This window comes from Silene latifolia, chromosome Y, assembly GCF_048544455.1.
Source record: "Silene latifolia isolate original U9 population chromosome Y, ASM4854445v1, whole genome shotgun sequence".
In the NCBI taxonomy this organism is placed as follows: Eukaryota; Viridiplantae; Streptophyta; class Magnoliopsida; order Caryophyllales; family Caryophyllaceae; genus Silene; species Silene latifolia.
In genome coordinates this window covers 18,827,755-18,843,049 of record NC_133538.1, presented here as the reverse complement: position 1 = coordinate 18,843,049, position 15,295 = coordinate 18,827,755, and the positions used below count along the sequence as shown (strand labels likewise).

Genomic DNA, 15,295 nt, shown 5'->3' with positions numbered 1-15,295 from the left:
ACAATTTCCATAAATTTTCCAAGTTGGTCATCAAATTTGGGCTTGGCTTGACGACTTGGAAAAAGAAGTCTAATCACAATGGGTTCCTTCTCCTTGGCCTTGTCTTCACTTTTCTTTAAAACTTCTTCTTTTGATGGTTCTCCATCCTTGGAGTTTTGCACAACTTCTTCTTTGTCACTAGCTTCCACCACTTTATCCTCAACTTGCTTCTTTGGTGCTTCATACCTCGTACTACTCCTCAAGTGGATGGCACTAACCGTTTCATGTTTTGGGGGATTACTTTGAGGTGGTAATTGCCCATTTTGTCTTAGTGAGCTTGAAGATGCTAGTTGAGTCAATTGGGTTTCCAACATTTCGGTGTGGGCTAGGATGTTGTTGATGGTGATTTCCTTAGCTTGACTATCCTTTTGCATTTGAGTGAAAAACTCTTGTTGATCCTTTTGCATTTGGAGGACCGCTTTTTGAACATCAAAACCTTGGTCATTTTGTTGATTGTATGGAGTTTGGTTTTGGTAACCTTGGTTTTGGTTGTAAAAGGGTCTTTGATTTTGGTTTCTCATGGGAGGTGGGGTGTATGTTGGTTGAGGGTTTTGAACATTTTGGCTTTTGTATGAGAGATTTGGGTGGAATTTGGTGTTTTCATTGTAATAATTTGAATAAGGGGTACCACTCTTGTATACTTGAAAAGCATTCACTTATTCATTTGTTCCCCTACATTCACTTTGGTCATGTCCCAAAGTTCCACAATTCTCACATATCCCACTTGGGATTGATGAAGATGCCGTCATGGCATTAACATGATGCTTTGGTGATTTTAAGGCTTCTTCAAGTCTAGCCATAGCTTTTTCAAACTTCATATTGATGGTATCAATGTGAGCACTAAGTTGAGCACCCAATTGAGTAATAGAGTCCACTTCATGCTTTCCTCCTCTAGTAGCCTTGCGAGGTCTACTATATTGTGAATTATGGGCCGCCATTTCCTCAATCTTGTTCCAAGTTTGATTATCGTCAACTTCGGTGAACATACCTTTTGATCCCATGTTGAGAATGTTTCTTGAGTCTTCATAAAGACCATTCCAAAATTGTTGTACCAAGAACCACTCGCTAAGTCCATGATGAGGACATGAGCGACAAATTCCTTTGAATCGTTCCCAAGCTTCATACAAGGATTCTTCATCTCTTTGCTTAAAGCCCGTAATTTGAGCTCTTAGCATGTTAGTCTTTTCCGGTGGGTAGAACTTTTTGTAGAAAGCTAGAGCCAATTTCTTCCAAGAGTCAATTCTGAGAGTAGCCTTATCAAGGCCTTTCAACCATTATTTTGCGGTGCCAATTAGAGAAAAAAGAAATAAGACCCATCGAATTTGGTCTTGAGTTACACCGGTTTGAGAAATCGCATCACAATAGTCACAAAAAGTCTCCATGTGAGAGTGAGGGTCTTCACTAGGCATCCCCCCAAATTGGCTTCTTTCGACTAATTGGATAAATGCGGATTTGGCAATGAAATTTCCGGTTAAGTGTTGTGGTGTGAGAGTACCATTGCGTAGGTTCTCCTCGGTTGGTGCGGAATGTGATGAAAATTTAGGCATTATGGGTTGATTTTGTGTTGGGTTCTCCTCACCTTCTCTTGCAAAAGGGTTGACGAACTCAATAGGGTTTGGTTGAATATCTACAACCTCACCAATACCTCTCAAAGTTCTTCTCTTCTATTGTTTGTCAAAGTCCTTTCAATTTCGTGATCAAAGGGTAACAAGTTACCTTGTAATCTTCTAGACATGCAAAATATCAAACAACTTGAAAATAATTAGCACAAACCTTGAGGAGTTTTACTTCCCCAAGGCAAAGAAAGACACAACTAATAACAATCTAAGAAAATCTAAATTAAGTTAACACCGTCCCCGGCAACGGCGCCATTTTTGGTCGGTATTCCTCTTTGAGGTTTAGTTTTAGGTACTTGTCGTTAGGAGAGACTAGACCAAAACAATATTTATAACTTCACAAACAACTCTACAATTAGTAAAGAGGCAAGTAAAGGTCGGATCTCAAGGGACGAGAATTGAGATGAGATTTTCAATTGCAACTAGCGGTGTCTAGGGGTGTCACAATTTGGGGTTTGAATAGAAGATCACTAAACTAAATAACAATGAAAGTAAACAAGCAAGATGATTAAAAAGGGGTGTAAACAATTGATAAAAGGCGCTAGGGTGTCATGGGGTCATAAGGGATTCATGGTAATTGATCATACAAACATATTCTCAAATTATAAGCAAGCAATTATTGTTGTGATGGATCGAGTTGGTTTATATCTTACAATCCTAGGAAAGTTTGGGTCCCGGAGCCGAATTGATTAGATTGTACAACACCTACAAGTCGACTTAATCTTCTCTACTCAACTATATGCATGGTCTAATGAGACTCGAGTTGGTTTATGTTTTACAAGTCTCATTGAAAAGATAGGTGATGGGTAAAAAATGCAAGGATTCATAGGCTCGCATTTCATCAAACATAACATGTGCATAAGTTGAGATCACAACAAGCAAACAAATAAACTATGAAAATATATTAATTTAAACATGAATCATCCCCCATGCCGATTTCCCCTAATTACCCATTAACCCTAGCTAAGGAAACTACTCACTCATTATCATGTTGAACATGCTAGCAAGGTTGTCAATCATACCAACAAAGTAAAACATGATGAATAAATGAAGATAATTAACAATAATTAAAAAGGGATTAAGAGAATTATACCTACTAATGATTCCAATAATAAAGCAAAGAATAATAGAAGTACTTGATGATTGATTGGAAGGTTGTCAATCTCCCAATAATAACCCAAATAATCTTCAATTACCCAAAATGAAAGATGAACAAAAGAGAGATTAAGAAAATGAGATTTGTATTAAGACTTGATTAAAAGTTGATTACAAGATTAAAGAGAGATTAGATTGATATAAACTACACTAGAGATTGCTAAGAAGAACATGATTATCTAATTAGACTAATGGGGTATTTATAGTGGGGATTAGGTACACAAATTAGGGTTTAATAAGGGCTTAAATGACGATTAAGTCCTTGAGGAATCGCTCCTCTCAGAAAAATATGCGAGTCTCCTTTTTGCTAGTCTTTCCCGAGGTATGCACATCCTTCATAGAACAAGTAGAAAACGAAATAGCTGTCATACAATTCGAGCGTCCAGAGCACGGGACGAGCGGATTGTGGGTCTCTTGGACGAGCGGATTTGTGGGGTGGACGGGCGGATTGTGGTGGTTTTGGACGAGCGTCCTTCTGAGGAAGACGCTCGGATTCCTTCTCTTGGACGGGCGGATTGTGGGCAATCCGCTCGGATTGTAGATCAGCTTCTTCCTTTCTTCTTTTCTTCCTTTCTCTTCATACAATCCTTGGGGATTTCCTCGGGGATGCAAGGATCTTTTCTCATCATTGCCCATGTACTACAATATGTACAAAGGTCTTCTAGTCTTATCTTCTCTTTGATGCTTGGTCATTGAATTCAATCAATTTAGCTTTATTTTGCCATGAAAATGCAAGGTTTGAACTCCTTTCCTACCAAGGGATCAAAACCTCAAAGAATATGCAAAACAAAGGATTAAAGACAATAAATGACCCAAATATGCACTAAAAAGCATGGGAATAAGGCTAATTCGGGGATTAAATATGCTCAAATAATGGTCACATCAAAAACTGAGAGGGCCATGGTACGAATTAAGGCGCGCTTCTTAACCGCACTAAGAGGGGCTCCTAACAGTTTCTACCCGGGGTTCATTTCATTTAGACACATCCTATGTTCATTATTATTGTTCATTGGTTAGGCCTGAGGATCGTTTTGCTCTGATACCACTTTGTAACACCCCCATATATTCAGGAGCCTTTAGCTAGACATTCCCAAATAAATAGGACTGTTACCATCTCGGTTTCCCGAGACAGTGAATAACAAAGTCCAACTCACCAAAGTACTTAATTTTAAAAACTTAATGATTACATGTTTATTACAACTTAACCAACTAAAACTTAATACAAAAACATTTACAATTCGCAGCGGTAACAAATAAAGTGATATAATTGTTCTATGTGATCTAGATTTCAACTATGGTCCAAGTCAAGCTCTCATCCCAATGCTCCCGAGTCAGCTAATCTTTGGTACCTGTCAAATCTGCTCCCCATTAAGGTTCACCACAGGTGTTCACGAATACACTGTCAACCACGAGGTTGTGTAGGAATAGCCAAACAACCACAATAAATGGATACAAGAACAATATTAAATGCAAATGCAATGCATGCTCATGATCAATCCTCCTACGCTCCCGTTCATCCCGCCAATCCCTGGCCGGGGTAGTCTCATCATCCCAACCGAAGTTGAGGTAGTCTCATCATCCCAGAAACAAGCCCTGCAGAACCTGTTCTGAGGTATCCAATGCAAGTGCTCATGATATGAAAATGCAAACAATTGAGCAACATAATTTCTTACCATCTCAGACGAATCCAATAATCAATATAATCATCTCAGTCACGAGTTGAGGTAGTCAATAATCAAATCATCTCAGTCACGAGCTGAGGTAGTCAATAATCAAATCATCTCAATCCAACAATTCAACAATCATAATTCATCCAACACAACTCAATCAAACAATCATATAACAATATCCAAGTAATCATTAAAGTAATTGAGTAGCTATCCTACCTCAATAGCAAAATCCGAGTCAAGCAAGCGAAATAATAATCCAAAACCTTCCTTCAACAAATCCGAATAACAAGCACGCGAACCAAGTAATAATAATTCCTTCAGCAATCGTCACCTAACAAGATATTATAATATAATTACTTATTCCTTATTCAATTATATTAATTTACTTAATTATAATTTCATTGTATTAATTATTTCCGGCTCCAATTATTCTTACGTAAACTCTCAAAACTAAATAAGTCAACCCAAACCCCATAACAAACCACGTGAAACAACCCACCACACACAACCCGTACAACACGTCGAAACCGTGTTCAACACCCCCACCAAAACCCGTCCTTCACGACTTCCCTAACCACCATCAGCCCCGACCAATCCTGCCACCTCCTAGCCCACACTACGACGAACACTAGCGATTAAAACCACCAGGAACCGCCATTAGCAATCCCCAAACACACGCCCTAATCCACCCGACACCAACAACACTCACCTGACACACCCACAAAACCCGTCCCTAAACAACACCTAACACCACCTATCCTGCCGCCTACAACCACCAAAAACCCCCCGAAAATAGTCCCCCCAGAACACGGGTTAATCCCATGTTTTGCGAAATTTCGGCCACCAGCCGCCACCTAACGCCACGCCAACACCTCCAATATGGTCGACTAGCTCCCCCCATCACAACCCTACCATGCCCAGGTCAAGACTCGGTCATTAGAGGGTTCAATTACTCCCTACAACCACCCACGACCTAAACCCGTAACCCCATGACCAGCCACCTTTAGCCATCCCAAAAACCACCCTAGAAAGATCCACGTCGGTCAAATAAGGTGATGTCAGAATCTCGGCAGTCCAAGGTTACTCTAGGTCCAAATATCGAGTCCTATGGTGGTCTATAGAGGTCATATAGTTGTCTTAAAGATGCTTGCACAATTAAGTATAAAACCGATTTAGGATGAGTAATTACCTTGAGTCGATTAATTGGTTTTTGTTAATTCCTTCTTCTTCCGTCTCCTAAAGCTCCTTCTCTTAATTTGTGATTTATTTCTCAGATTTAACATGGTATTTATAGGGTAAGATTACAGAGAAAACGAGGTAAATTAGGAAACTATTATAATTTACCTTATTCTAATTAGTATAGGAATTACAATTATTATAAATGCCATTATATTATTATTATTATTATTATTATTATTATTATTATTATTATTATTATTATTATTATTATTATTATTACTATTATTATTATTATTACTACTATTATTACTATTATTACTATTATTACTATTATTACTATTATTATTATTATTATTATTATTATTATTATTATTATTATTATTATTATTATTATTATTATTATTATTATTATTAGTCTTACCATAACTAGGATTTCCTCATATTATCTTTAGTAATTTATTATTTCCATAACTTTATTATTATTATTATTAATATAATTATTATTACCTTTATATATTATTATTTCCATATTATATTATTAATTTCCGATACAAATCCCGATCTTACTCACACTAAATTAATAAGTTTCGGTCCAATTAACAATGACACACGGCCCAAAGCTCAATTATTAGATAAGCCCAATTCCCGACTTGGATACTTAATTTATTATTTAATTAAAGTCTTACTTGTAATTATTATTAGAAATGTCTTTAATTAATTATTAAATTAAATAAATTATTCTCATAAATTATTATCAAAATATGGGGTATTACAGAGATCCTATTTTTCCTCTCATTTTTTGCATCTGTATGGAATACCTAACAAGAATTATGGCTTTTGCAACTGATAAATGGTATTTCAGGTATCACCCTTTGTGTAAAAGTCTGAAGCTGACACATCTCCTTTTTGCTGATGATCTCCTCATGTTTTGTAAGGGTGATCCCAACTCTATTATACTGGTGCTAAGAGTCCTATCAACTTTCTCTGCTGCCGCTGGTTTGAAAGTGAATGCAACTAAATCTGAGGTTGTATTTAATGGAGTCTCTCAGGAGTTGAAGCAAGACATTACTCAGGTTTCTGGGTTTCAGGAAGGAAAACTTCTTTTTAAATACTTGGGGATTCCTATTCAGCCAAGAAGATTAACTAGACATGATTGCAACATACTTTTGGAAAAGATTACAGCTAGAGTCAGGAGTATTGGTGCTAGAAAGCTTAGCTATGCAGGCAGACTGGTACTCATTAATTCTGTACTCAATACTCTTCATAATTATTGGTCCTCTATTTTTTCAATTCCTAAAAGTGTCATCAAGAGGATAGAAGCCATATGAAGGAACTATATGTGGAGTGGTGATAATGAATATCACAGAAGTCCTTTGGTAGCATGGGACAAAGTTTGCTGCAGCAAGAAAGAGGGAGGCTTGAACATTAAAGAAGCATGGGTGTGGAACATTGCAACAATTGGTAAGTTGGTCAGCTGGATTTACACCAAGGCTGATAGGCTTTGGGTTCTTTGGATTGATCATGTTTATATGAAAGGGGCAGACTGTTATACTTATTCTCCTCCTGATTCAAATTGGAATTGGAGGAATATTTGTAGAGTCAAGGATACATTGAGAGGTGGCTATGTTTCTGGACAATGGATGCCTAATTCTAAAGGGTATTCTGTTGGGAATGGATATCACTGGTTACAGGGACCACGCCCCCCTGCCCAGTGGTATAAAACTGTGTGGAATACTTGGAATGTGTCTAAGCATTCCGTCAATGGATGGTTAATTATGCAGAGAAGATTGCAGAACAGGGAGAAACTAATGCATCTGGGGATTTGTACTAGTACATATAAAAGTTTGTAAGCAATTTACCGTTGCTATGAATAGTATTGAGTGAATGTGGGTCACTGATCTTCCTCATGCAATCCTATCCTTCCATTCTAACTTTAACTTTACCTTTCATCCTGCCTTCCATCTTACTGCTCACTCCAACCTAATTCACGTCTTCCCTTTCAATAGCAACTTCATCTTCTTCATTCTGCCTTCCATCTTACTGCCCAGTGCCCCCTCTCACAACTCTAACTTAAATTGCTGCAATATCGCTCGCCATTTCCACGATTAGGATTTCGATTTGATAAGCTTCTATTTTTCTGGTATTCATTTGTTCTTCTCCTTCTTCCCTTTCTCGAAAATATGTCGTCCCCTTTTTTAAATTAGGATTTCGATTTCAACATCATTTGCAATTTAATTACCCTTATTTCCACTATTCTGCTCATTTTAAGGCTTCTACTATTGATGATCCTCGTATAATAGTTAGTATTGTTGTGCTAATTAGACCTGCAAGCAGATCGGTGTTGCTGCTGATGACGACTACTTATTTTTTCTAGACCATTATAGATTTTCTTCTTCTATTGTTGGTTAGTTTACTCTTTCATATCTGGGTTTTTCCTTATTTCCATTATCGAGTGATTCTGTAGTTAAAACTTGGTGCAAATATCAGAAGGACACTTTCTCTCATTGCTTTTCAATTTTGTTTTTGGTATGTGGGCTTTCTTTCTTCTTTTAACATAAACAGTAACTTTTATCTTTTTCACTTATGCTTCACTTATGTGAAATATATGTGGAGCAGAAGCGTGTGTTCTTAGCTCACATAGATTGATAAAAATACTTGTGAATTTGGCTTGAGGTTTTTCGCTGATGTTATCACTATTTTTGTTTTACTTTCTGGTTGATAAATGTTATTTCTTAACCCGATTAGGAAATTGCAATTGGCCAGGTGGGCAGCACAGCTCCGGCTAGGGGATATAGGTGAGACAATTCGACAAGCATAACTGCCAATTCTTGACAAAACATTTAAGCGAATAACCAATCATGGAAATCTCTTAACCTCTCTTGTGCAAACAGTTCTACTGTAAACACATCTTATGAAGAAAATGAGTTCAAAATTGATGAATACTTAGGTAAGCATCTAAATCATGGTAAGCAAAAAAACCTGCTTGCATTTTGCAATGTTCACATATTGTCTGCTGACTACGGTTCAATTTGATATGTTTAGGTTAATCTAATAGTTTTACTCTTCTATTTCATGTCTTCCCTTACAATCGCAACTTCATCTTCTTCATTCTGCCTTCCATCTTACTGCCAATCCTCATAAACCCTAACAACTTCAATTGCTACCAAATCGCTTGCCATTTTCACGATTAGGGTTTCGATTTGGTGAGCTTCTATTTTTTTGGTATTCGTTTGTTCTACTCTTTCTCCCTTTTCTCGAAATATGTTATTTTTGTTATTTTTTCTGAGAATTAAAGCTTCGATGATTTTACGTTATTGTTAGGGTGTTACAATGATTGCTTGTTTAGTAGTTAGTTGTTTTAGGTACTCCATGAATTTCGTCTTGGTGGTTTATTCAGATCTCTAACTTGCCGATTTTATTGTTTTCGTTTGTAGCTCCGCAGACATGCGACCGGGTGGGAGTTTGGCTAACAAGCTTATATTTGTAGGTATATCTTCTAATTATGTTCTGATATGGCCTTTTTTTTTCCCAGATGGGTTGAGTGTTACTGTTATTGGTGTTGGTGCTTGTCTTGTATTATTTGTTATAATTATAATTACCAATGGTGGTTAATGATTCTTTGGTTGTAAGTTAGTCGTTTTGGGTGTTGAGTGAATGTGATCCATTGATATTTCTCATGCAATCCTCTCCTTCCATTCTGTCCTAACTTGTTTTCCTTTGCTGCTCACTCGCAGCCACCCTCATTATCTCACTTCTAATTTCATTATCTCTTCTAATCTCCAACTCCACATCCCTCTTATCTTCACTTCAATTATACGGATCGCTCGCAAATTCTTTGTTAAAGGTCTGGATTTGGTGTGGTTCTCCATTACAGGTATTAAAATATTCTTCTCATTGCCCCTTTTCCTGGGAAAAATTCTTCCCCTTTCTTTAAATTAGGGTTTTGATTTTAATTTTGATTGCAACTGCATTTATTATTTCCTTACACTTTAAAAAGATTGATTTGGGTTCTCCGTTGGCCTTCCCCTTATTAACCTATTTGTTTAGTAAATTTTGCAGCATTTTACGACAACTGAAACCGATGATTAATGGGTGAGGTTGAGCTTGTACTATTGTCTTTATGGCCGAAAAAGGTGGATTGTTGACTACCATTTTCATCCTTTTTTTACAACAACTCGGTTTCCTGGGTTTTTGGAATACCTCGTCACATTCACGATTTTTCCATTTTTTTTAGTGTTACAGTTGCAATGCTACTACTCGGGCGATAAGCGCTAAGGTAGGTTCCCTGAATCTTGAGTCGTTCTACTTCTTTTTTGTTGATGTTTGGTGCCTTGTTGATTATTGTTCCCTGCTGAATCATGCTTTTTTTCTTAGTTTTCTATAGTTTTTTGGGGAAGCCATTTAATTTTGATTGCCCTTTTAATTTGCAGTTGGAACATTTCTACGGTTTCATCTCGCTTTAATTTGCAGTTGAAATAATCTATAATGAACAACAACAAATTATTTCATCTTGATTGTTGTTGCATTCTCTATGCTTCTTCCCTTTAAAATACAGGTTTATTACCCTAATTGATTGTTTTTGCCTTTTTGCTTTTGTTATTTTTGTGTTTTTATTTAAATTTAAAAGGAGGATTTATGGGGACTCCAATTCTAAGTTTGTGGTTGTCTTTCATTTTTTCTCTCTTGCTGCTTCTCATTCTCCGCCATTTCTCCTTTTGTCAGTTTACATTAATCCATTACTGGTTCTTCAAATCTTGGTTTTTAATGCCATTCATATTAATGTATTCTACAGTTTTTAGTCACTTTTCTCACTTGTTGCAAAGGCTGGTGCCTTCTTTTTAGTTGTTGCTGACGGTGTGACATGTTAATGTGCCGAATTGTTGCTAAAAACAAGTGCATTTTACTAATTTCTACCTTTTGTATCATGTAAATTTGTATTATCATAGGTTGCTACCTGTTGTGCCTGTGATTTTTATAGCGTTTTGTGTGTTGAAAAAAAGGTGTCCTTTACATCAATTTGACAATTGCTCTTTCGCTGTGCTTATTAGATTTTTTGTCCATCCGTTAATTGGTTGAACATGCTTATCAGATCGGTGGTGAATGTGGCGGCGTGGGGTGAGGCAGAAGCGGTCAACTCAGCTCTATCTATCAATTTTGTATTTCTGAGGTATGATCAACCCGGTTCTGTTCAATTTAAAGTGGTTCTATTCAAATTTTAGGGTTTTTGTTTGAGTGTTACTTTCTTTCAATAACTGATTTTGGGTTTTTTGTAAGGTGATTTATTCAATTTTAGGGTTCCCTATTTTGGGTGACTGATTTTAGGATTCTTTTTGTTGTCTGATGACATTATCTGCTTATTTGGTTACCAAACCATTTATCTGTCTTATTTTTATTTATCGTTGATGATTAGGGTTTCTTACCGATTAGTGTTTATTTTTGGTGAAATGGGGGAGGGTGAAGCTATTTTCCGGATTAATTGAGTAAGACTTATATGCTATGTTACTCGTACACGGGAATGAAGTATCGTATCCAATACGTGATTTTGAATTTTAATAGATACGGGAATATGGTCAAAGGAGTATCTTAACTATTTTATCGACACAGATACGACACGTCTTATACTCTTATATATATTTTTCCTATATTTTTTTTATCATATTTGAGAAATAAATAAAAAAAAATATATGCTTTCAATTGTATCTTTTCTGTTTTGTATAAGTGATAGTTCTATACTACTATTAAAAGGTGACTGACTCAAAGATAAAACATAGAGTAATAAAAAAAAAAATATTACAATTCATCTATCCAAGTGGCATCCACCAACCTTTTACCCAAACTCTGAAACTCCTTTCTTAAAAAATACAAACCCTAATCTCTTTCTCTAACCCGCCGCACTACCACTTTCTCTTTCTCTTGTTCTCTTCTTTTTTATTCTACATCCTGCTACAGCTCTTCCTCACACCCATCACTCCATCAGCTTCAACTCCTTGAGATCTTCTCCTTCTCCCATCACTGATGACATACTCCAATGTAATCAGATCCGGGTGAAAGTCAAGATCCTTCATCTTCCATTGGAGGCTGATCGAATCCTTCTTCTTCGTCTTGCATGTAAGTTTTCCTTGCCGTTTTAGTATCGTGTCTGTAATTGGTGTATTTGATACATATTACGTATCGTATTAGGTATTGTATCGTATCGTATCATATCGATACGGAATACGTGACCTAAGTGCCGTGTGGAAGTATCGTAGCTTATATGGGTTTGGCTTGATTTAATTGTGGTGGTTTAATTTTACAGACGTATTCATTTCCTGATTTTCTTACGATTTCACTCTTTCAGTATAGTATTAATATTGGCGAGTCCCTCCATTTCAATCATGTAGTTATTCTGTTTGTTATTCCCATTATTGGTTGGTAAGAATCTAGTCCTTGTTCAATTGTAAAGATTATGAATTTTTTCTACTTTTACCTAGGTGTGACTAAAATAAATGAAATTCCTGCTTTTGTAGGTTACTTATTAGTACAACATGTCAACTGACACCTATGAATCGCTATGCCAAAGAGGTATGGTGCAAGTAAATTCGTCATTTGTCACTAAAGAAATACACAGAGACCATGGCTGTAGACGTATAGTTTTAGATTAAAAGATTTGGTTGACAATGCTAACTGTAATATATCAGGTGCCATGTTCAGGGATTTAAGTTTGGCCAGAGATTGAAATCACAGCACCTAACATATACTATTGTTGATTTAAATTAATTCATGGGAAGAACCTTTGCTGAAAGGTAGAAAATTCAGCAAAGAGAGGGGATTTAGGATTAGCCCTATGACCTCTGTTTAACTATTCACCATTCAAACATTGACCAATTCTACAAATGTTTTTAAAATTAAACCATGTTCCAATTCACATTGGCGCTTTGTTACTCTTAACTTGATAGTTGTTCTTTTATGTTATTTTTGTGTGTCTTGCCATGATCGGGTGATCATGGGTTTAAATGTGATGTGATCTTTAATGCATGGAGCTTTTGTAGTAAGGTTTATGTTATTCAGCGTGCTCCAAATTTGTATCAACTTGCAATAACCTCGAGTTTGTTGTTCAGGTAATTATCATTCTATGGGTTCTCGTATGTGCGTGTTTGGCTTTCAATTGTTTGCAACTCTTATATATTTAGAGCATTTTGGTAGCTAAGCAAATTTGATATATAATGGTATAAGAAAGTACACTTTTTAAATGAAATAAAGTTCAGTTTGGGTCCATATGAGAAAGAGGGAGATAGCATTTTATTTTATAAATCAATTCCTAAGCAGTGCTACTTTAAGACTCTATACTGACTATTATTTGTGCTATCCTTCGAGGTGGCTCTGTTTTTATTGGACATTTATGGATAGCATGGTTCTGTTTTCCCATCTTAGTCATCTTTGCATCCTCAAGTTTGATTCTTTGCTTATTTTCATCTTAATATCATCATAGTTTTCATATTTTGCAGGGAACATTTTCTATTATTTCCCGCTGCGCTCTTTACTTTCGGGTGCACCGTGTTCTCTATTCAATGAACATGTGGAATCTTTGATGAACAACCTTCAGATTTTGGGTGCTGGAGTGAACATGGAGGCACTTTTGGGGATTCATTAGGGACTACTTTCGTTGGTCCAGTACTAAAGATTTCGTGTCTTTAGTCTATAAAGTTATGTTTTCAATAGATTGCGAATGAGTTGACACAGTTGAAATTACCGCTTACCAGATTATTCAGAAGCTTGATTTGGTAAGTCAAAGTGGTGGTGTAACTAGAATAAAAGGTTTGTGAGAGAAAATGAATGGTTTGAGCCTTTGAGGTTGATGCGTGCATTTTATATAGACTTTTTGTACCGTATTTGCACGTATTTCTATGCATTTTGTGTAGTGTTTAGCTACAAATGTCCCCCGAATAGTCTACTTTGGTTTGTCTTGTATTATTTGCAGGTATGAAACGGAGAGGAGCATAATCAAGCTTAAAACCTGTCCCTATGCATACATTTTGGAGATGAGTTGAGTCGGAGCTTGGAAACTACTAATTTGTGATGCGCGTAGAAGTAAGTGTTGGAGTATGTGTCCTCAACAATAGTGCGATCACATGATTTAAATATCATAATCAAATCTCATATTAAGAATACGAAAGGGATGATAAATTAAATAGTCAACTGATCAACATTAATCGGTTATGATTGACTTGCTAGAGTTTGACGTTACTGTCGTACGACTGTGGTGGTCAGTTGATCCCTTAAGGTCACACCTAAAGGATGATGCCCTTATCTGTAAAGTTGATTAATTATATGACGATACAAGTTGATCAATTCCTTAAAATTGAACAATTTAATTGTGAGAGAATATTTAATGTCTTATTGTAATGGGATTAAATAAGATTTATTTTAGTAATTGAAATTCTTTATTACTAAAATTGATTATTGTTTGTGAAACAATTGAGATAAGAATGAATGGTTAATTATAATTACAAAATATTGTGAATTATAATTAAATGACCCATTTTATTTATGTGATCAAGTGTCACTAGTCAATTTGTTATATATGTGATTTAATTAATTTATAAAATGATATTTATTTGATAAATATGCATTAAATTAATTAATAACATGTAACACATTTGACATATTGTGTGACAAATGACAAATTGACAAAATAAAATGGTAGTCCATTTTATACATATGGACCGAAATGAAGGTAGTAGTAGTGGATTGTGGTTAATTTATTTTATGAGATAAAATATTTGTAATCATACCTAGTCTAACTAGCTTACATACCTACACATTTAGATAAGAACAAAAGGAAAAGGGAAGGACCATATATTGGTCCTCTAACTCCCCAAAACCGGTACACCCTTCTTTATTAGAGGGTTTTTGTTCTTTATTCATTCTCCTTATGCATATTCATTCATTCATGTGCATACTTCTCTCTTACATTGTTTATCTTTCTCTAAAACTAGAGAAATGATAATCTAAATTGTTCAATAATATTACTAATATTATTAATGTAATATATGAGTATTAGTAATCAATTTTAAGGTAGGTTACTAAATAAATATTTAGCAAATATTATTTAGTGAAGATAAGGGCTAATCTTGGATGCAATCAAGAGTAGGATCTCTATATTGGAATTTTGGAGGATCATTCTAATTCTCATCATAGCTCAAGAACAAGTAAAGGTAGGATACCTTACTTGTGCCCATAAATCCGAAAATAACAATGTAAGGGACATTATTTTTCTCATTTAATTTTCTTTTGTTATGCATGCACTAGATCTAAAGAACTAATAATTAAAAGGTTAATTTGTTCACTATTAGAAAAGTTTAATAAAAGGTTTATGAACCTAACAATTGGTATCAGAGCATAGGATGTTGCATGCATAATCAGTTATTGTTTTTCCGAGTTAAAATGTTAACATATAAAACTAAAAGTTTGTGATTTATAAGAGTAAGTCACGAAATCGTGATGCTTGTTATATATTCTGGTCCAAAAATATTTTTAGGTCATTTTTATGATTTATGATATTTTATTGCTCATTTTAATGATTTTTAGTGAAATAATTACATTTTTATGAGTAAAATGAACTTTTATTCACTAAAATAAGTTAACCTTCACTACTGG

The 15,295-nt window shown here is 35.5% G+C and overlaps 1 protein-coding gene, 1 long non-coding RNA gene and 1 other non-coding gene across 32 annotated transcripts; all 3 read left to right on the top strand.

Moving 5' to 3' along the window:
• Positions 1-1,107: 1,107 nt before the first annotated feature.
• LOC141636948 (small nucleolar RNA R71) lies at positions 1,108-1,214 on the top strand. The gene has a single exon (XR_012541513.1). It is a non-coding gene; the product is annotated as a small nucleolar RNA R71 (small nucleolar RNA).
• A 5,275-nt stretch (positions 1,215-6,489) lies between these two features.
• LOC141627680 (uncharacterized) lies at positions 6,490-6,987 on the top strand. Its single transcript, XM_074440909.1, has one exon. It carries the CDS (start codon positions 6,490-6,492, stop codon positions 6,985-6,987), a length of 498 nt encoding a protein of 165 aa, XP_074297010.1.
• A 448-nt stretch (positions 6,988-7,435) lies between these two features.
• LOC141634122 (uncharacterized) lies at positions 7,436-13,494 on the top strand. 30 transcript variants are annotated; one of them, XR_012538850.1, is made up of 10 exons: positions 7,437-7,799; positions 8,423-8,862; positions 9,094-9,146; positions 9,707-9,792; positions 9,894-9,935; positions 10,749-10,826; positions 11,698-11,767; positions 11,955-12,070; positions 12,166-12,220; positions 13,128-13,494. It is a non-coding gene; the product is annotated as an uncharacterized LOC141634122 (long non-coding RNA). The 30 variants fall into 30 exon arrangements; XR_012538857.1 differs by lacking the exons at positions 11,698-11,767; positions 11,955-12,070 and adding an exon at positions 9,394-9,533 and having other exon boundaries at positions 7,438-7,799; positions 13,144-13,494; XR_012538848.1 differs by lacking the exon at positions 11,955-12,070 and having other exon boundaries at positions 7,439-7,799; positions 13,144-13,494.
• Positions 13,495-15,295: the final 1,801 nt, after the last annotated feature.

Excerpts from the sequence above, each read along its gene's own strand:
- LOC141627680 (XM_074440909.1), top strand. The coding sequence starts at position 6,490 with ATGGCTTTTGCAACTGATAAATGGTATTTCAGGTATCACCCTTTGTGT.